This window comes from Anomaloglossus baeobatrachus, chromosome 3 (genome assembly GCF_048569485.1).
Source record: "Anomaloglossus baeobatrachus isolate aAnoBae1 chromosome 3, aAnoBae1.hap1, whole genome shotgun sequence".
Classification (NCBI taxonomy): domain Eukaryota; kingdom Metazoa; phylum Chordata; class Amphibia; order Anura; family Aromobatidae; genus Anomaloglossus; species Anomaloglossus baeobatrachus.
The window spans coordinates 464557750-464579399 of NC_134355.1; the positions used below are offsets into that span (position 1 = coordinate 464557750).

The 21650-nt window shown below is 41.0% G+C and overlaps 1 protein-coding gene across 1 annotated transcript in view; it reads left to right on the top strand.

Annotated features, from left to right (window-relative positions):
* The first annotated feature begins 2496 nt into the window (after positions 1 to 2496).
* The window catches only part of LOC142297278 (fetuin-B-like), a 30363-nt gene continuing 11209 nt past the window's right edge, over positions 2497 to 21650 (top strand). Inside the window, exons 1-5 of the mRNA XM_075341530.1 lie at positions 2497 to 2715; positions 4756 to 4866; positions 9353 to 9440; positions 13192 to 13352; positions 18511 to 18618. Of these exons, the coding sequence (XP_075197645.1) occupies positions 2497 to 2715; positions 4756 to 4866; positions 9353 to 9440; positions 13192 to 13352; positions 18511 to 18618 (687 nt within the window). The remainder of the gene's footprint in view (positions 2716 to 4755; positions 4867 to 9352; positions 9441 to 13191; positions 13353 to 18510; positions 18619 to 21650) is intronic.

Genomic DNA, 21650 nt, shown 5'->3' on the forward strand with positions numbered 1-21650 from the left:
TTGTATCTGATTTTTTTTAACTCTTTAGATTTTGGGTTAGTAATGGGGTTTATGATAGATGCCTATCCATTACTAACCCTTGGGCTATATCTCAGCTGTCAATTTACAGTTGACATCAACCCCAAGAGTATTACCCCAATTGCCATCACACCAGGGCAATTGGGAAGAGCCGAGTAAAGTGCCAGAATTGGTGCATATAATGGCTGCACCACTTTTGGGTCTACTGTGTGCTGCTATTTTTTGGCTGGAAAGCACCCAATAATCATTGCTCTTCCCACCCTGCTAATACCAGCCCCCAGCTGTCTGCTTTACCTTGGTGGATTATCAAACATAGGGTGCAGCTCACGGCATTATTTGTAAATTATTTATTTAAATAATTTTAAAAATGTTGTGAGATCCCCTCTATTTTTGATAACCAGCCATGGTAAAGCTGAAAGCTGAAGGCTGTAGCCTGTAGCTGTCTGTTTTAACTGCGCTTGCTATCAAAAATAGGTGGGGGCCGATAACATTTTTTTATTAACTTAATTTTTCACAGCAGCTTACAGGCTACTTCCACCTGCAATAAAAGCTGTTGAGTGACTGTGCTGAAGCCTTTCAACAAACTATATTAGCACATGAACAGACTCGGATACAGACTTTATTTTAAGTCTGTGTTTGAGTCCAAGACCTGGATACCTGCTGTTTGGTATGAACCTTAACTTTACAGTTTAGATTCACTCATCTCAATCAATACATAGGACCCGGTATGGTATTACATAGATAAATACTGTTTATTATGGAAACTCTGGCGTTCTATATGCCTCTATGGTGTGTCCAAAAGGCACTATATCTTGGCCTAGAAGAAATATATGTAGGTGAAAATATCCCCATAGCACAGCAAGCATTGTTACATGCAAAATTGTCTTTGATCAGATTCGGTATGAATCAGTGTTTAAAAACCTCTATTTAAACCATGGTGTGTGCTGATGAGTCGCCCACTACAGCGCTGCAGCGGTCACCTGCAGGGACTTCTCTGTAGGGACCCTTCTGACAACAGGTATGTCAGGTTCACTTTCATAGGAGTCGTGACGCCACTCTCGGTTTTGCGGTCAGGGTGATAGGGGACCACCACTGCAGTTTAATGAGCGTCTGGGGCTGATGGTGTCTGCAGTCTGGTGGTATGGCCTCCCGAGAGTGAGGCTGGCCCCAGGGTCTCGGGTGTATGTGTGTGGAACCACAAGTCACAGAAGAACTCAGTCACAGTCCAGAAATGTCTTTCAACTTGTTTACTCATGTTCAGCTGGTTTTGTGAGGTAACCTGGGCGATACTGAGATAGACCAAAGAGAACCAGGTATCCTTAAGGCTGGTATTGGGGTGACTGCTGAGTCGCCTTCCTAGCACTTCTTGTTTCGGACAACCCCTGACTTAAAGTACCGTGGGATTCATCCAGGGAAGTTGCAGCTGCCTTTTCTCCCCTTTCTGCCCCGTTTGCTGGCAGCGTGGACCAAGGTGGCTAGCTTCAGGCTCGATCCTCCTTATGGGCCCCCTCATTGCTACTGATGCTAGGGCTCTGTATTAGTTGGTGTGGAACCTCTAGTCCCACCACCTGCAGGATTTAGCAGACCACTAAATGGATGTCTGGCTCTAGGGACCTGTTCCCCGTGTGTGCTTTCATTACCAGGAGTCCTCGTATTCAACTCCTTACTGCTCTCTATCTTCAGGTGTCTTTCAGACTGACTGTGTGGCAATGTACTCCCCTGCCAGCAGCCACTACACGTGCAGGGTCTGACTAGTGTGTTCGCTGTCCTGCGTCTGCACTTCAGACTCGGCTACCTCCAGCTCCACTCTTCTTGACTGCCACTGCACTAGCTAGTTTCCAGCTTCTCCACCGCACCACTAGCTGAGATGTGGAGGCCACGCCCCCTCTTTGGTCTCCCCAGGGGTCCCCTCTAAGATGTGTGTGAGACCTGGTTACTAGGTGTCTGTGCGTACACACCCTATTCAGCCTTTAGGATTACCTGTTTGTACTCACCCAGCGTGGGTGCAGTACTCAGTGGTGCCTGACCAGGTCAGGGGCGCCACACTAATAGTAGTCTACAGCCACAAGAGAAAGAATACATTTTTCTTACCTGTTCTATCATATCATTGATCATATTCTGCATCACTTCAATTCTTTTCTTCATATTCATCAATGTTAAAACACAAATTACAAGAATAGTTAAAAAAGCCATAGAGGAATTAAACTTTGTATATTGAGCCAAGGTTATGCAGGATAAAAACATTGATCCGTTGCTTAAGGTTTCTTCCTGTCTTTGTGATATAATGTTAGACATTTATCTAATCATTGACTCTCTTGTTTGCTGACAGTTAGAAAGGGTTAAAGGTGATATATGATTTCATATAGTAACCATATATATGAGTAGTGAACATGACTTATATGCTAAGTACAGTGACCATAGAGAATATTATAATAGGGAGCAGACAAAGTCTTGTTCTCGCTCCTTTTCCCAGGAAGGATGAAGGTCACTATATTACTTTTAATTTCCACCCAGATTTTCCTATCTTCTGCAGGACGATCTCGCGGTAATAAAGAGCCTGAGCTAACCTCCATTGCTTGCAATAACCCTGCTGCAGAAGCTGCTGCCGACCTATCTTTACGTCAACTAAATGCCAACCGAAGAGAAGGGTCTGTGCTTGGACTAAAAAGAATTTCCAACGTACAAGAACAGTTTGATGTAAGTATGATACAAATCTGATCTACAATATTAATACTGTACTTTCTAATGTGTAGGCAACTGTTTCTCTCCAAATCAGTAAGGATTGTGTCAATGCCGAACATAGCCATTAGTTCTCGAACTGTGTAGGAAATTGAATAAGGTGCAATGAAATTTGTACAACCATGGGATGGCATCAATTATTTCTACAGTTGAGTTTAAAGAAATTCTCTACAATGTAATCCTACCCTTCCATTTGTAGTTTCAGTGTCCTTGTTGTACTGACCTTTATTAGGGGACAATGAGTAGGCACAGACTTTATTTTTCACATGTCCTACCATGCACGTCTTCTCACTCTAGTCTACGTTCTCGGAATATCTAGACATTATCGATCAATGCTATAGATTTAGAAATTGTTGTTGTAAGGATGACTTACATAGTTAAAAAGGGTGAATATTTATCAAGTGCAATGTTTTTTACTCTTAATGGGCATACACCAATTTACCATAAAATAGGATAGTTATTTCTGAACCCCATAATGAAAGGTAGACAAACCTCTGATTCATCATTTTAAACAATTACAACCAATAATTGAGTTTCTTAAGGAGAATGTCTAACCCCTTCCTAATTTTAGCTCCACTTACTACTAATTTCTGGTTTTGCTGGTTTAATAATTTCACCGTTTGGATGGTTACAGCGGTTAGCCACTACTTTAACACTGATGGCCTGTTCTTAGGATAGGTCATCAATGTCTGATCGGCCAGGGTCTAACACCCAGCACCTCCATCAACCAACTGTTCTCGCTACAGCAGGCAGACGGAAATGCTCAGTTCCAGAGCTGCTCTGTCTTCTGATAGCGGTCGTGGATGGATACTGCACATTAGCCTCCTATTGATTTGAATGGGAGGGGGATGTGCAGTACCTGGCCATGACCACTATAAGTTGATGGGGCAGCTCTGAAACTGAGCATTCCTGGCCACCTGTTGCCAGTGGCACTGAGAACAGCTGATTGACAGTGGTGTTGGATGTCGGTCGATCAGACGTTCATGACCTATCCTTCGGATAGGCCATCAATATAAAAGTAGTGGACAATCTGTTTAACCTTTTTTATGTATAAAGATGAAATTTCTCTTTAGCAACTAAGGCTACGTTCCCATAATCAGTATCTGTTGAGTTTTTGATGCTGTAGAATTTCTGCACCCCCTCTGCACCTTAGTTTACTTTCATTTTTTTTTTGTTTTTGATGCTGTCTTTTTATTGCTTTTTAAACATTGTGTTTTTTGTCTCTGTTTGGCGTGTCATCTAGATTTGAGCGAGTACCTAACTATTTGTACTTGCTAAACTCACAACGAGTACTGTGTAATACTCCCGTATTCATTCCAAATAGCATGTGCAATGCAAGTCAATGGGGAAAAACTCGCAATGTAACGAGTAACCCAAATTCCGCCCTATTCGCTACACACATGAATAGTACGACATTCGGGTTACTCGTTACATTGCGAGTTTTTCCCCATTGACTTGCATTGCACATGCTATTCGAAGCGAATACACGAGTATTAGACAGTACTCGAGAGTCTACTCATACTTTTATACATCTCATTTTCTTGAACATTTTCCGTTAATTTTTTTACAGATCAAACTGATTGTCCGCGAAAAGTGAATAAAAGTTAACATGTCTGTGATTTTGATCAGACTTGCTGTTCAAAAATGACCAAAATTACCCATTTAAGTGAAAAGGCCTGTGGGGAAAAAAAAAGTTAACAGCACGCAGATACATTCCATGTGTCATCCAAGTCCTGTCTGTTTTTTGCATAAATTGGGTAAAGGAAACTTGTAAATATTTTTTTTTTTTTGCAAATGAGTAAAACAGTTTCACACTGATAATAAAAATGGACACAAGGACCAAAGATTGGATGGAAAGCATTGATAACAATTGATTCATATCTTTGGGTAGATAATGAAGTACTGTTACATATTTGGTGAAATTTAGCATTTGTTGGCGAGATTTGAAGATGAAATAAGATGAGATGTGAACACAAGAATATTGTTTTTCGTTCTCAGGAGGAGAATGGATCTGTATTTTATCTGACATTGGATGTTTTGGAAACTGAATGTCATGTACTGAGTCGGCGACTGTGGAAAGATTGTGGGGCCAAGCCTCGTCACGAAGCAGTAAGTACATCAGGACTTTACTCACAGCTCTTTCACTAGTTCAGGTCTTATTCATCTTTTATGTTTGATAACAGAATCTAAAGTTAGGAAAATTACTAAGAGAATGTCACTAAATATTAATTTCTGGCCAGACTGTTGTAATAGTGCACAGAGGACGGGTCTGCAGGGAGCCCACAAGGATGCTGACGTTCTTTGCAGACATACTTTTTATTATAGAATTATCATGTCTGAAGGCAGAGGTACCAATAATGAATATGATTGAATGAATTTATTTAAAACATATTTTAACCCCTTCACAACGTTGGATGTACTGATATGTACAAGGTTGTGTCTGTGCCATTTAATGTGGCGTCTGGCAGCGAGCCCGCATCTTTTCCTGCACATGTCGTCTTATATGATCAGCTAACAGGCACAGGTGGATCGGAGATCCTCCCGCTCCTGTTAACCAGTTAACCCTAGAACGCGCAAGCATAACAATCTACCATAGAAAACAAATGACCTAGCAGGCCTGCGAGGCCCCAGGTATGCGTTCTAGGGTTAAATCACACTGTCAATCTCTGACAGCGGGATTTAATGCGCGGCGGCAGGGACTGCCTCACATGATCGTGGGGTGCCGATGGGTTGTCATGTCAGGCGGGAGTCACCTGTCATGATGAACTTCCTGTGACCCTCAGCATTCACAAGAGATCAGCATTTCTCTGCTATTCAGAGAGGTGCTGAAGCATCGCTCTGTACAGTATAAGTGATCAGATTATATGAGCTGCAAAGCCCCTAAAGGGACTATTAAAATGAAGAAAATGTGTAAAAATAAAGTTTTTAAATGTATGGAAAAATTAAAAAAAAAACAAAGTTCAAATCACCTCCCTTTTGCCCAATTTAAAATAAAACAATAATAATAAAAATAACACATGTTTAAAATGCCCGATCAATATATAAAATCAATTAAACTGATCAGTACATGGCATAACAAGAAAAAAAATCTGAATGAAATCTGAATGTCAGAATTATGTTTTTTTGGTCACCACAACACTGCTATAAAATGAAATAACAGGCGATCAAAACATCACATCTACCCAAACATGGTGTAATTAAAAACATCTGCTCAAGACTCAAAAAATAAACATCATGCAGCCCCAGACCCCAAAAATGAGAATACTTCAGGTCTCAGAAAATGGCGACAAAAGCGCAATTCTCTTTTTTTTTTTTTTTTTTTTACAAATTTTTTAATTTTTTTTCACCACACATCAGATAGCTGTTGGCCAACATATCTCTCCCTGCTGACACCCATGTACAGGAACGCAAATTGGTAACAGCTTACCTCCATGCCAAAAAAAGGATTCTCATTAAAGAGGCTGGATCCTTCTCTCCTATCAATACTATCTGGGAGAATCTGTAGGCCCACATAGACTACACATAACAGTCATACATCCAGCCAGAATAACCACTCTCATCTACCAAGGCTTGTTACATTAGGAAGTGAGAAATAAACCAGTACTCACTTAAGAGGATTTAGATAATCTAACATTGCACAAGTCATTGATTGATGCTGAGTTAAGGTACCGTCACACATAACGAGATCGCTAGCGAGATCGCAGCTGAGGCGCGATTTCCGTGACGCAGTAGCGATCCCGTTAGCGATCTTGTTATGTGTGACACCTACCAGCGATCAGGCCCCTGCTGTGAGATCTCTAGTCGTTGCAGAATGGTCCAGGCCATTTTCTTCAAAGGCGATGATGTCCTGCTGGGCAGGACACATCGCTGTGTTTGACACTGTGTGACAGGGTCACAGTGACCGCCGAGATCGTTATACAGGTCGCAGTAGCAACCTGTATTCTTCCTGCATCGCTGGTAAGATCTGACTGTGGGACATCTCACCTGCGACCTCCCAGCGACTTACCTGCGATCCCTATCAGGTCGCATCATTTTCGGGATCGCTGGTAAGTCGTTGTGTGTGACTGGGCCTTTAGGTGTCAAATTAATGTTATCAAATGTGTTGTGATATCCCAATGCTGTATTTTTTATGTTCAGGTGAACTTTGCTACATCTGTATGCAAATGAGGATTAAGTGCCCTGGGTGTGTCAAAGCACTTCCCAAGCTTTGATCTTCCCATCTCTATTCTTAAGCAGCCCCCTTGCCCTTGTTTTCCTGGCAGCTCACTGGCTGTGTAGTAAAGCATGTGGGCTATCAGTGAGGCCCCCTTCACATGTCTGTGAAACAAGTGCGTGTTTGGTCCGTTTCCGTATGTACCGGAGACACGGACACACGTGCTCCAATGTTATTTAATGTTTGTAGTTACACGTGAGTTATTCTGTACGGTGCGTGTGTCCATGTGCATGAAGCGTATGTGTATCCGTATTACACAGATGCATGTCAGTTTTCTGCACAGAACATGCACACACGCACCCAATGAAAGTCTATGGGTCCGTGAGCACACGTACGTGACACGGATGCATCTCCGTATGCTCCGTGTATGTTTTGTGCTTTTTTCTAGCGATGTCGGTCATTTTTTCTTTTCTGTGTATGTCAGTCAATCTCCCTCAGTCCGTCGGTCGGTCTCTCTCTGTCTGTCGGTCACTCTCTCTCTCTGTCTGTCCCTCTCTCAGTCTGTCGGTCAGTCTCCCCCCTCTCTCATACTCACCGTTCCCCGATCACCGGCGAGGCGCTGCACAGCTGTTAAAAAACTCCGGCGGCTTTTACTATTTTGAAAAAGCCGGCCACTCATTAATCAATCTAGTATTCCCTGCTTTCACTGCCCACCGGCGCCTATGATTGGTTGCAGTGAGACACGCCCTGACGCTGAGTGACAGCTGTCTCTCTGCAACCAATCACAGCAGCCAACCAATCACAGCAGCCGGTGGGCGGGTCTATACTGTGCAGTAAAATAAATAAATAATTTAAAAAAACGGCGTGCGGTCCCCCCAATTTTTATACCAGCCAAGATAAAGCCATACGGCTGAAGGCTGGTATTCTCAGGACGGGGAGCCCCACGTTATGGGGAGCCCCCCAGCCTAACAATATCAGCCAGCAGCCGCCCAGAATTGCCACATCCATTAGATGTGACAGTTCTGGAACTCTACCCGGCTCTTCCCGAATTGCCCTGGTGCCTTGGCAATCGGGGTAATAAGGAGTTAATGGCAGCAACCCATAGCTGCCACTAAGTCCTAGATTAATCATTGCAGGTGTCTATGAGACACACCCAATGATTAACCTGTAATTTAAAGTTAATAAACACACACAGTGAAAAAATCCTTTATTTGCAATAATAAACACTAACAAATACCCTCGTTCACCACTTTATTAAGCCCCAAAAACCCATCCATGTCTGGCATAATCCACAGAGGTCCCGCGTCGCTTCCAGCTCTGCTACATGAAAGGGACAGGAGCTGCAGTAGAACACCGCCGCTCCTGTCAGCTCCACACAGCAACTGAGGTGAGCCGCGCGATCAGCGATAACATCACTCAGGTTACTCGCGGCCACCGCTGGATCCTCCAACTGTGACAGCAAGTCTCCCGAGTGACAGCGATGAAGTCACAGGTGAGTTGCGGTCTCGGGTGGAGGATACAGCTGGCCGCGGGTAGCCTGAGTGACGGCAGCGCTAATCGCGCTGCTAACTTCAGTCACTCAGGGGATTAGCGGTCAACGGTGAGTCCTTCACGGGTGACCGCTAATCAGTACGCGACACAGACAGAGCCGCGGTATGACAATGAAGTCGGGTACAGTTCACCCGAGTTCATTCTCATCGCGCGACTTTGTCTGCTGTCAGCGGGTATCTAGCAATGACATTATGCATCACACACGGAACATTTCACACGGGCAACACACGGACATGTCACTTACGTATCTCACGCACACACAGACATTCCACACGCACACACGGCTAGCATACGCCATTCACACGGATGCCACACGTACCATAAAAACGGACATAAAAACGGAACACGGACCTGAAAAATGGAATGTAACACACGTGCGTGTTTTTCACGGACGTGTGAAGGGGGCCTGAAGCAGAGGAAAGTGGAGATGGGTATGGAATAGTATCAGGGAGGCACAGATTTGAGAAGTGCTTTTACACTGCCACGGCATATAAAGGGAACCTGCCATGTTCAAAAGCGCTGTTAATCTGCCGACACTGGATTAACCTACAAGTAAATAGCATTATTAAAGTGCCCAGCAGGAGTACTGAAAGTGTGGCACCCTGGAGAAAATTAATTTTATTTGTAATGGAAACATGCATGCTAGGCATGTGAGCACACATCAAAGGCAGGGACACAGCCGATGACATAAATATACACCATCGGTCGTGAAGGGCTTAAGGTTACAAACGCACCTACCTCTCTAGTTAACTGCCGTCTTCAACTTTATTATGATTCTTGAACAGCAACATATATTTTAATTGGTAGACATACTGTCTGGTTATGACAATCAAGCTTTTTATTTATGATTATTTCTTTAGGATAATTGTTAATTCCGTATTATTGTTTCAGGCCTTTGGACAGTGCAGAGCAACATTTCAGCTGAATAAGCCAGAAAGGATTGCTCACCTCTACAACTATGATTGTACACTGAGGCCAGGTACACATCCTATGATCATGTATTGACTCTGTTTAATAAACCTCTAGGAGAACTATATCCAGCTATTATTCATTGCCGCATTCACACCTAATTTGAAATCTGTGCTCTGCCTTTACATTGAGAGTCAGGGACTCTGAGACCTAAGTGAGCTATATACATGTAATAACACACGCATAAGTAGCCATCTCATTGACTCCTCTATGAAGATGTTTACTCTGATCTGCAAAAATATGTTGGTAAGTAGCAAGTTCTTACATAAAAAGAGTGTTTGGCCAAAAATATAATTGAGATAATATCTATTAAACACAAATTTATTTAGGAATTGGGACATAAAGAGTGAAACAGAGGTCACTCAAAACAAAATCTAAATGGCTGTTTGTCCATATGTGAACCATATGAGAGTGTGCACAAATACATTACAGGAAATGTGTATATAAATGCATAAAAGGCCCACATAAGATATATATATATATTTTATATCTATATATATATATATATATATATATATATATATATATATATATATATATATAAAAACAAATAAGGCATACCAAGCAAATAACATATGCAATACCAGAAGGAACCACAAGGTGGCAATGGTGTTAGCAAGAAAAAAACAACGAATGGAATCTTTGGATACAGAGAATGGAGAAATATATAGTGTGCAAAATAGGAAAATGCACAAATTACATAGAACCCACAGGGTAGTATGCAAAAATTATTTGACCGCAAAAATGCAAAATAACACCTAAAGAATATGTTGTAAATGGATTACAGATTCTGCATGCGAATGCTAGTGATTTAAATATATAGATTATATATACTGTAGGTGCAAAAAGGACAGGTAAAAAAACATCCAGAAACGTATATAAATGAAAGAGAACAATGTTAGTTATCTATAGTGGAAGTAAAGTAGAGTCCCACAAGTGGTCGAGAGGAGAAACAACCTTAGATCAGAAGGCACCCTGATGCGTGTTTCACATAATGCTTTGGCTTCCCCATGGTCCATGTGAATACACGAAAGTGTGCAGATCCTCATAGATTTAAATGAGGATATGTGTAATTGTGTCTCCAGTACGTGGAAAACGGACACCACACATACTGGAAACACGGACATGTGAAGGGGGCCTAACTATTTGCAGGTAAATAGTGTTTTCTGAGATGACAAGTTCACTTTAATGACTTCCCATCAGATACTTGGTTGTTTAGTAGTCTGTTTAAACTGGCAGACCACACTTCAGATGTGCAATGAACAATCATAAGAGATTGTTCAATGAACAGAGGCTGCCATTGCTCTCCGCAGCACAGTTTCTATTTACACAGGATGATGTGCAGCCAAGAACAAATGATCTATCGTGCAAACCAAAAAATCATTTCAATGGATGAACAAGCGTTTTGCTCATTTGTCAGGTGATTAGTGGCTTGTTTATACTGCATGATCATCGTGAAACAAGAGTTGCTGGCCTGGGAAAATGTTAAGAACTTAAGATAGATTATAAAAGTATAAAATGGTAAGAGTTCACATCCGATATCCTGATTTTCTATAATAAAATAGGAAAGCATTAAACGATTATTCATTGTGAGGGTGTTGTGTTTGAGAATGATATGAAAATAGGAGAGAGGGCCTTTTTATAATATTTGAAAGTTAGTTAAGTATCAGAAAGTTATTAGTTATGAGCATTTTTTTTTATCTCTACTGGCTAACACGGTACAAAGATATATTTTAGTTATGAGCAAGCGTGCTCAGGACCGCTAGATACTCGATTGAGCATCGAAATGCTCAGGCACGCTCGTTACTAGATCGAGTATGGCTGGTACTTGAGCTCGAGTCCCTGTCCACCATGTATAGCAGCTGTTAGACAACCAATAAACATAGGCGGATCACCTGCCATACATGGTAGCCCCTTAGCTATGTTGGCTACTAGTATTACTGTGATTCGCCAGCCATATCGTGTCATCAGGTCTTATATAGGACCCTATGATGCAATGCTTGGCACAATCTCCTGGATACAGTTTGGGGAGAGTTGATCTAGGAGGGAAAGCTTTGCTTAGCAGTTGACCAAAGCAAAGTAATGTGCAGTCCAACTATATATTATACACTTACACCCTTTAGTGCCATTCATATGGCACTAAAGGGTGTTTAGCATTGCTTAAACTAATAATAAATAAATAGTTTTAAAAAACGACGTAGAGCCCACCTAATGTTGATAACCTGCCAAGGTAAAGGAGAGCAACGGGTTAATGGACCTCTCCCAGCTTTAAAATACCAGCCTACAGCCGCCCCAGAAGTGGTACATCACATTAGATGCGATAATTCTGGAGCCTCACCTCAGCTATTCCCAATTGCCCTGGTGCAGTGGCAATTGGGTTAATGGATTTTTGGGGTTGATGACAGCTGTGTAGTATCAGCTGGCATCAAACCCTGGTGTTAGCAATGGAGAGGCGTCTATCAAACACCCCTTTACTAACTCAGTAAGTTAAAAGAAACACACACAAAAATATTTTATTTTAAAAAACACACCTCGAGCCTAGCCCAGGTTCACCAATTTGTTAAAAAAAAAAAGTCATGCAGATGCGAAGTAGTCTACCAAATCTGACATAGTCCACTAATGGAAACCTGACAGACACAAAAAGAGAGAAAGAAAGACAAGTTACTGTCCCTCGTTCACCAATTTATTATTAAAAAATAATCCCCGCAGCTCTGATGTAGTCCATGGCGTTCATGTGATATCCACCGATTCTGTAGAACAACCTATCGAGCCTCAATCTAATGCTTCATAGGTCACTCCCGGTCAGGCTGTGCCCTGCAATACAAAGCAACTGTGATGAGCGGTAATGACGTCAGTAACATTACCGCTCATTGCTATTTTCGCCGGGTCATACATTGGGCAGTGTAAGATTTGGAATGTCTAACGACATAGACCTTCCCAGCCTGGTACTATCAGCCTGCAGTTTTCTGCTTTACCATTGCTGATTATAAAAAATAGTGGGGACCCTATGTCGTTTTTTTCCTTTATTTAAACATAAAAACTGTCCATTAAGCTCCCCGGGTTGCAATTATATTATATGTTGGATGTGTTTGCAATTATATGTCTATATATCTATATATATCTTTTATTTATATCTATTGCATTCATCGGTGTCCAAAAACGCTAAAAAAAACACAGATGAAAAGCGTATGCAAAAAAGGCATAAAAAACATGGCACTGTGTTTTTCCTGCCAAGAAAGGCAGAAATGGTGCAGAAATTTCTGCATCCAAATACTCAACATGTGCACATTGTTTGCAGCAGCGACCTGGGCATCAAAGATGCATCTAGGTGTCTTCCTTATGATATTCCAATTCCATTTGAAGTGCTGTATCCATCCATTTTAGCGATTTTTCTGCCTCCGCCCAGACCTCCTGAGGGGATCTTTCGGGAAAATACTTGAGTTTCCCATTGACTTCCAATATACTTGGTATTCTAGTCAAGCCCGTCTGAGCGTCCGACTGCTCAATTCGAGTAACAAGCACTCAAGCATTTTAGCGCTCACTCATCACTAATAATTATGTAATTAACCAATGTAGTCAGTTCACTCACTTGACTGTTTTTGAAGACCCAGCTCTGGGTAACTGTTTACTGACCCTTAGTGCTTTTTTCTTTATTATTATCTTAGCTAACAAAATCTAGGGTCAATCTATTATCGTTATATCAATGACCAGTTGATTTCATGGAAATAATTGTATGATATTTCATTTATTATACATTTCAGGTGCTCCTCGGGATTTTAGTTGCTCTGGTTGTTATTTACCTAGACCACTGAATGATAGTAACATTCAAGAGGTTGCAGAGAAGAGTCTGGAGAAGTTTAACAAGGAGAGTGACTTCAACAAATATTTTGGTCTCGGAAACATCACAAAAGCAGCTCGACAGGTACAGATAAAATAAAGCAGAAACTAATTGTAACTGATTTCAAACCCAAATGGTTAGAATAAAGGGATCAGACATGTTGAGATTCTTCTGCCTCTGTCGAGAGAAAATTAGGAGTCAGTCACCATGATACACATTAGATAATTGGCTATTTCTGTAAAAAATGCGTGGGCTAGGTAGCTTTAAGCCTACTGTATGTTTAGACTATGTAATTTGGGTTAATACTCCATAGAGTTCAGGGGCTTTTAAAAAGTCCTTTTTCTATAGTTTATCTCCTTGTATTTAGAACCATTAAAGGAAACCTATTAGTTTTCTTACACAACAGTCTAAAAATGTGTATAATCCCACAGGTGTGCTGCAGATCAAAGAAAAAACTCATATAATTCTCCCACCAAAAAAACACACCATCACATGACTCTATCGGCAGAAAAAAACCCCAAAAACTATAGGCTTTAAAATACAGTGATGCTTCACCTTAATTTTATAAAAAAAAATCTTAGTGTGATAGTAGCCAAACCTAAAAAAAACTATAGAAATCTGGTATTGCTGTAATCGTACTGACCTGAGGAATAAAGTTGCCTAATCACTTATACCACATGGTGAACAGCGTATAAAATAAATAATTAAAGCCAAATTCTTCAACTGCTATTTATTTGCCTATTCTATCTCCCAAAGATCGCAGTAAGGTGTAGCTCACATTTATCCTGCGCTCTATGCTGAGCACTTCCACCTGAGATTACGTGTAAATCTCTGAAAAAATTTGATTCAGACAAAATTCCCAATGGAAAATTAACTTTAATGAGGCAGAGGTAGTCATTTTGAAGTCCCATCTGGCCTGTGATCTGGCGGTGTCCATCTTTTTACGTGTTCTTTTAGGCATATACATAAGTGTGGTCAAGATCAGTTTTGCGCATAACACAACACAGACACCACTAAACAGAGGCCAAAAGGAGTTTGGAGTAACTCTGGAGACTTATTATAGTGAATGGATCTGTCAGGAGTTCCACCTAAATGACGTTTTTCAAATCAGATATGTAGATGGAAACCCTGATGTAAGTGCTCAGCATAAAGCACAGGATAACTGTAAATGTTCTGTACCAAAATTGCCACAAAACAAGATTCAACTCAGCCACCCACAAAAAAACAAGTCCCCACTCAGTTCCATCAACTGTGAAAGGAAATATAGAGGGCTTACATGTTACATGCTAGTAATAGCACAAAGGCTTGGGAAATGAGCAATGGCTTCCCCCCCCCAAAAAGAAAAAAAAAGCAAAATCTGCACTTCCAAATCCAACCCTCCATCACTAGCCTCTAACACTGCTCTGGTGTGATTTTGGTCCACTCTTCTCCCAGTCTCTTCCACAGTTTTTTGACTGTTGTGGATTTCTTGGCCATAACTTTGTCATCAAGGATTTTCCATAGGTTTTTTTTTTATTGGGTTTAGATCAGGAATCTGGGCTGGCCATTTCATTGTTTCAATGTTTTCTGTTTCAAGGAACTGCTTTACCTGTTATGCTGTGTGACAGGGGGCATTGATCTGCATGAAAATTGCTGACTAAGTGATAAACGCAAGTAAGGCTATGTGCGCACGTTGCGTACAGTTCACTGCAGAAATTTCTGCAGCGATCTGAAGAGCACATGTGCGCTTTAAATCGCTGCAGAAATGTCCGTAGTGAAGCCGATTCCATGCGCTCTGCCTGCAGCTCCTCCCATAGACAGAGCAGGAGCTGCCGGCAAAGCGCACGGAAGAAGTGACATGTCACTTCTTTTTGCGCAGCGCTTCGGCAGTAGCCGAAGCGCTGCGCTCTAAAACACCACGTGCGCACGGCCCCTGCACAATCTCCATAGACTGTGCAGGGGACGCAGGACGCATGCAGTTACGCTGCGCTACAAAGCGCAGCGTAGCTGCATGTATTTACACAACGTGCGCACATAGCCTAAGGAACCATGTGTTGTTGAAGAAGGTTCTGATACACACTTGCAGTCACTCTGTCATGTAGCTGTTTAAGAGGTCCAACTCCTGCTGCAGAAAACATAACCCAAACCATGACACTTCTTCCACCACCTTTCACTGAATTGTTAACATACTTTGGGTTCAGTCTTTGCCCAGTTTGTTGATGAACATTATGTTTCCCTTCAGACCCAAATAAATTAAATTTTATTACATCCCTAATATGAACTGTGGACCACATCTCCTCTGTCCATACAACATGCTCCTCACCGAAGGTGAGTCTAGCTGTTTGATTCTTCCTGCTAATGAGAGGTTTGGTCACTGCAGAGTGGGCTTTCAGTCCAAATGCTCTTAAATGTCATGACACTGTATGACAATACAGATACTTTTTCTGTTCAGTGCTGAACTGGTGAGCAATTCCAGCTTGTTGAAACAATAACCATGGAGATATTTTGCATTATCCTGTTCTCTCTTGCATTTGTCTTTCGAGGGCGATCAGCCTTCTTGGGGAACTTGAAAGAGTTTGTGATGTTGTACAGCTGCAATATTCTCGAAATCACAGACTTGAAATGACCAATTTCACTTGCTATGGCCGATAGGGTCACCTTTGTCCTTCATCCGGACAACCTGCTGCCAGAGAGTTTGTCACTTTGGAACGGCACACCATTTTTGCAAAGTCAGTGTAAGCTGGAAAGTTAGGCTGACGGTTAAATAGGGGTTGTCAGATAATTAAGGAAATTAGCTCCAGGTGCCAGATTAACACCAATAACTTGCAGGAATCTGAAAGTGTTCTCTAATTTTGATCAGTGTTCTTTTTAATTTATCTAATTTACATTTTAAGCATATGCTTTGGAATAAATTCACTTTATGAAATAAGCTTAAAATACTGATAGTTTGCTTATGCTAGGATATAATCACATAGGACTACACAATAAGGATAACGTTTGGAACACCATTCTAAGTCTGAACTGGGTGCAAAAACCTAAAAAAACATCACTATGGGGAGATAAGGTATGCACACCAGTGACTATGTAAGGGGAATACATGGAATAGCAGAAACTGCTGTGTGAATACTGACTTGAAAAATCCAATAGCTATATGTAAAGTGAAAATGTGAAAAATGGAATCTGCATTACTGCCATGAACATATGAATCAAGAGAAATTTAGCTACTGAATTGATCAATACAATAGAGCCCCAACACTACGCCAAAGTATTTCTCTACGTTGGGGTCCCTAGCTTGTGTGTGTCCTCTCATGCAGTTAAAAAACTTACCGTGTATGGGAAGCTGAGACCCAGGCTATATATGCGTATGATATGGATTGGCAATAGGTGTGGTTGGGGAGGGTTCCCAAACGAAAAAATACTAACAATAAGGATAACGTTTGGAACACCATTCTAAGTCTGAACTGGGTTCAAAAACCTAAAAAAAACATCACTATGGGGAGATAAGGTATGCACACCAGTGACTATGTAAGGGGAATACATGGAATAGCAGAAACTGCTGTGTGAATACTGACTTGAAAAATCTAATAGCTATATGTATGTAGTTTTTTAACTGCATGAGAGGACACACACAAGCTAGGGACCCCAACGTAGAGAAATACTTTGGCGTAGTGTTGGGGCTCTATTGTATTGATCAATTCAGTAGCTAAATTTCTCTTGATTCATATGTTCATGGCAGTAATGCAGATTCCATTTTTCACATTTTCACTTTACATATAGCTATTGGATTTTTCAAGTCAGTATTCACACAGCAGTTTCTGCTATTCCATGTATTCCCCTTACATAGTCACTGGTGTGCATACCTTATCTCCCCATAGTGATGTTTTTTTAGGTTTTTGCACCCAGTTCAGACTTAGAATGGTGTTCCAAACGTTATCCTTATTGTTAGTATTTTTTCGTTTGGGAACCCTCCCCAACCACACCTATTGCCAATCCATATCATACGCATATATAGCCTGGGTCTCAGCTTCCCATACACGGTAAGTTTTATAACTGCATGAGAGGACACACACAAGCTAGGGACCCCAACGTAGAGAAATACTTTGGCGTAGTGTTGGGGCTCTATTGTATTGATCAATTCAGTAGCTAAATTTCTCTTGATTCATATGTTCATGGCAGTAATGCAGATTCCATTTTTCACATTTTCACTTTACATATAGCTATTGGATTTTTCAAGTCAGTATTCACACAGCAGTTTCTGCTATTCCATGTATTCCCCTTACATAGTCACTGGTGTGCATACCTTATCTCCCCATAGTGATGTTTTTTTAGGTTTTTGCACCCAGTTCAGACTTAGAATGGTGTTCCAAACGTTATCCTTATTGTTAGTATTTTTTCGTTTGGGAACCCTCCCCAACCACACCTATTGCCAATCCATATCATACGCATATATAGCCTGGGTCTCAGCTTCCCATACACGGTAAGTTTTATAACTGCATGAGAGGACACACACAAGCTAGGGACCCCAACGTAGAGAAATACTTTGGCGTAGTGTTGGGGCTCTATTGTATTGATCAATTCAGTAGCTAAATTTCTCTTGATTCATATGTTCATGGCAGTAATGCAGATTCCATTTTTCACATTTTCACTTTACATATAGCTATTGGATTTTTCAAGTCAGTATTCACACAGCAGTTTCTGCTATTCCATGTATTCCCCTTACATAGTCACTGGTGTGCATACCTTATCTCCCCATAGGACTACACAATGACCTTAACATTTAGGAAATGGTGTGTTGTTCTCTAATTTTGATCTCCAGTGTATATTAGCCCTTTACTTAGAATGATTAAGAGGCTGATAAAAGCTATATGCAGCAGACCATGTGTAGCTTCTACTACCCACATAAATTGATGCACACGCACTTTATTTCAGGATATAAGTTATGTTTGTACTATAATATGTAAATAAAGAAATTAATTTTGCATTAAAGACCTTAAAATAAGTTGCAGCACAGATGTTCAAACACAAATCCACACAAAAGGAAAATTCTAATCAATAGGTTTTACATTCAGAACATCTTCTAGAATTCCCATTTTTACGTGTTCAATAATGTCAACAAATTTGAACGCATTAATGTGTGATTTTACAATCACTTTCTGTGTGCTGTAGTGGTGACACTAAACTTTGCCATTATCCAGCTACAGATACAGTTACAATTCAGTGGTGTCGCCTACCCTTACCTAACGATATATACTCATGTTCTTAGGTGGTTGCAGGAACAGCTTTCTATGTGGAATTTACAATTCGTGAGTCTACTTGTAACAAGTCAGCTGAAGATGTCTCCCTGTGTGACCCCCTGGACTGTGAATTTGCAGTAAGTTCATTAAAAAAGTAATGGTAAATTAATATATTTTTGGGTTTTTTTCTCTTCCTTTTCATCTGCAGTTGCCTGACAATATTGAATCCTTTAAAGGGAACCTGTGAGGTACCTTATGCGTTCTAACCTAGAAGCAGGGTGATGTGTGGCCTAGTAACCCCTTCCTATCCATCCCTGTGTTGTAATAGTGTGTATTATGTATACTTTATCATAGTATCATAGTATCATAGTTTTTAAGGTTGAAGGGAGACTCTAAAGGCTACTTTACACACTGCGATATCGGTCCCGATATCGCTAGTGTGGGTACCCGCCCCCATCTGTTGCGCGACACGGGCATATCGCTGCCCGTGCCGCACAACATCGCCCAGAGCCGTCACACATACTTACCTGTCTGGCGACGTCGCTGTGACCGGCGAACCGCCTCCTTTCTAAGGGGGCGGTCCGTGCGGCGTCACAGCGACGTCACTGAGCGGCCGCCCAATAGCAGCGGAGGGGCGGAGATGAGCGTGACGTAACATCCCGCCCACCTCCTTCCTTCCGCATAGCGGCCGGGAGGCAGGTAAGGAGAGGTTCCTCGTTCCTGCGGCGTCACACGGAGCGATGTGTGCTGCCGCAGGAACGAGGAACAACCTCGTTACTGCTGCAGTAACGATTTTTAAGAATGGACCCCCATGTCGCCGATTAGCGATTTTGCACGTTTTTGCAACGATGCAAAATCGCTTATCGGTGTCACACGCAACGGCATCGCTAATGCGGCCGGATGTGCGTCACAAATTCCGTGACCCCAACGACTCCGCATTAGCGATGTCGCAGCGTGTAAAGCCCCCTTTAGTCCATCTAGTTCAACAAGTAGCCTAACATGTTGATCCAGAGGAAGGCAAAAAAAACCCAAAACAATGTGGCAAACAAGCTCCAATGGGGAAAAAATCCTTCCTGACTCCACATACGGCAATCAGACTAGTTCCCTAGATCAACACCCTGTCATAAAATCTAATATACATAACTGGTAATATTAAATTTTTCAAGAAAGGCTTCCAGGCTCTGCTTAAATGTTAGTAGTGAATCACTCATTACAACATCATGCGGCAGAGAGTTCCATAGTCTCACTGCTCGCACAGTAAAGAATCCTCGTCTGTGATTATGATTAAACCTTCTTTCCTCAAGACGTAGCGGATGCCCCCGTGTTCCAGTCGCAGGCCTAGGTGTAAAAAGATCTTTGGAAAGGTCTCTGTACTGTCCCCTCATATATTTATACATTGTGATTAGATCCCCCCTAAGCCTTCGTTTTTCCAAACTAAATAACCCCAAGTTTAATAACCTGTCTTGGTATTGCAGCCCACCCATTCCTCTAATAACCTTGGTCGCTCTTCTCTTTACCCTCTCCAGTTCAGCTATGTACTTCTTATATATCGGTGACCAGAATTGTACACAGTATTCTAAGTGCGGTCGCACTAGTGACTTGTACAGAGGTAGAACTATATTTTTTTCATGAACACTTATACCTCTTTTAATACATCCCATTATTTTATTAGCCCTGGCAGCAGTTGCCTGACACTGTCCACTAAAGTTAAGTTTACCAACCACCCATACACCCAAGTCTTTTTCTGTGTCTGTTTTACCCAGTGTTCTACAATTAAGTACATAATTATACATTTTATTTCCTCTACCCAAGTGCATGACCTTACATTTATCTACATTAAACTTCAATTGCCACTTCTCAGCCTAATCCTCCAATTTACATAAATCTCGCTGTAATATAAAATTATCCTCCTCTGTATTGATTACCCTGCAGAGTTTAGTATCATCTGCAAATATTGAAATTCTACTCCGCATGCCCCCATTACATTGTAGCAATGGCAGTATGTTTAGGGTCATTGTCTTGCTGGAAGCTGAACCCGCGAACTAGTCTCAAGTTATTTGCACCCTATAACATGTTTTCCTCCAGGATTGCCAAATATTTAGCTCTATCCATTTTCCCAGCAACTCTAACCAGCATCGCTGTCCCTACTGAAGGACAGCTTCCCCATAGCATGATGCTGCTACCACCATGTTTGACAGTGGGCATAGTGTTTTTAGGGCGATATGCAGTGTTAATTTTCATTCAGTTTTATCTACATTAAACTTCAATTGCCACTTCTCACCCCAATCCAACCCAACCCTTTATTGATTTTTATAATGTAAAGTGAAATACAATTTTTACAAGTTATGTTGACAACATGCAAAAAAAGTAACAAATTATAGTCAAGTCTATATAAGTTTAATATTTTACCAGGGAAGGATGAGGGGAGGAAAGAAAAAAAAAACAAAAAAAAAAGGGAGGAGAGTTGTGTAGGAAAGGGAGTTCTGAAATTTGCTTAACTTTTAGTTGTATTTTTGTACATAAAACTTGTCTAACTCTAAAACTGCAAAATATAATCTCAAGATAAATAAACGAAGCATTCATCTATATTACCCTTAACACTAGAACTACTGAGGTAGTCATTTTGACTACTTTGCACTATGTATTTCTATATAGGTGTCACGAGTCCAGTAGTTCTAGTGTTAACACTAGATAAATAACTCTTATCAAGGATTAAACAGTTTAAGATTTGGAGTGAATTTTTTCGACCATAAATTCCATCTTGTTGAATATTTTGTGTAAGATTTCTCCTTTAATGCAAATTTATATTCGTATATATTGTGTAAAAAGACTCTTTCTATTATTTCAAGCACAGATGGAACTTTGACATCTTTCCAGGTGGCTGCTAGAAAATGTATTATGTATGTATAAAAATATGTTTTATTACTTATGTGTTCCGTATGTAAATAAGCAGGGTTACTAGGCCACACATCACCCTGCTTCTAGGTTAGAACGCATAAGGGACCTGACAGGTTCCCTTTAAGAAAGGACTCATCTGAGGGTCAAAGGAATGCAAATCTAAATCCCTATATATTTAGTGCATATTCTAATATAATTTCTAATGTGCTTGCATTAAAAATTCCCTACTGTTGCCTAACTACACTAACTGTTATTGTATTTCTTTCCCTAC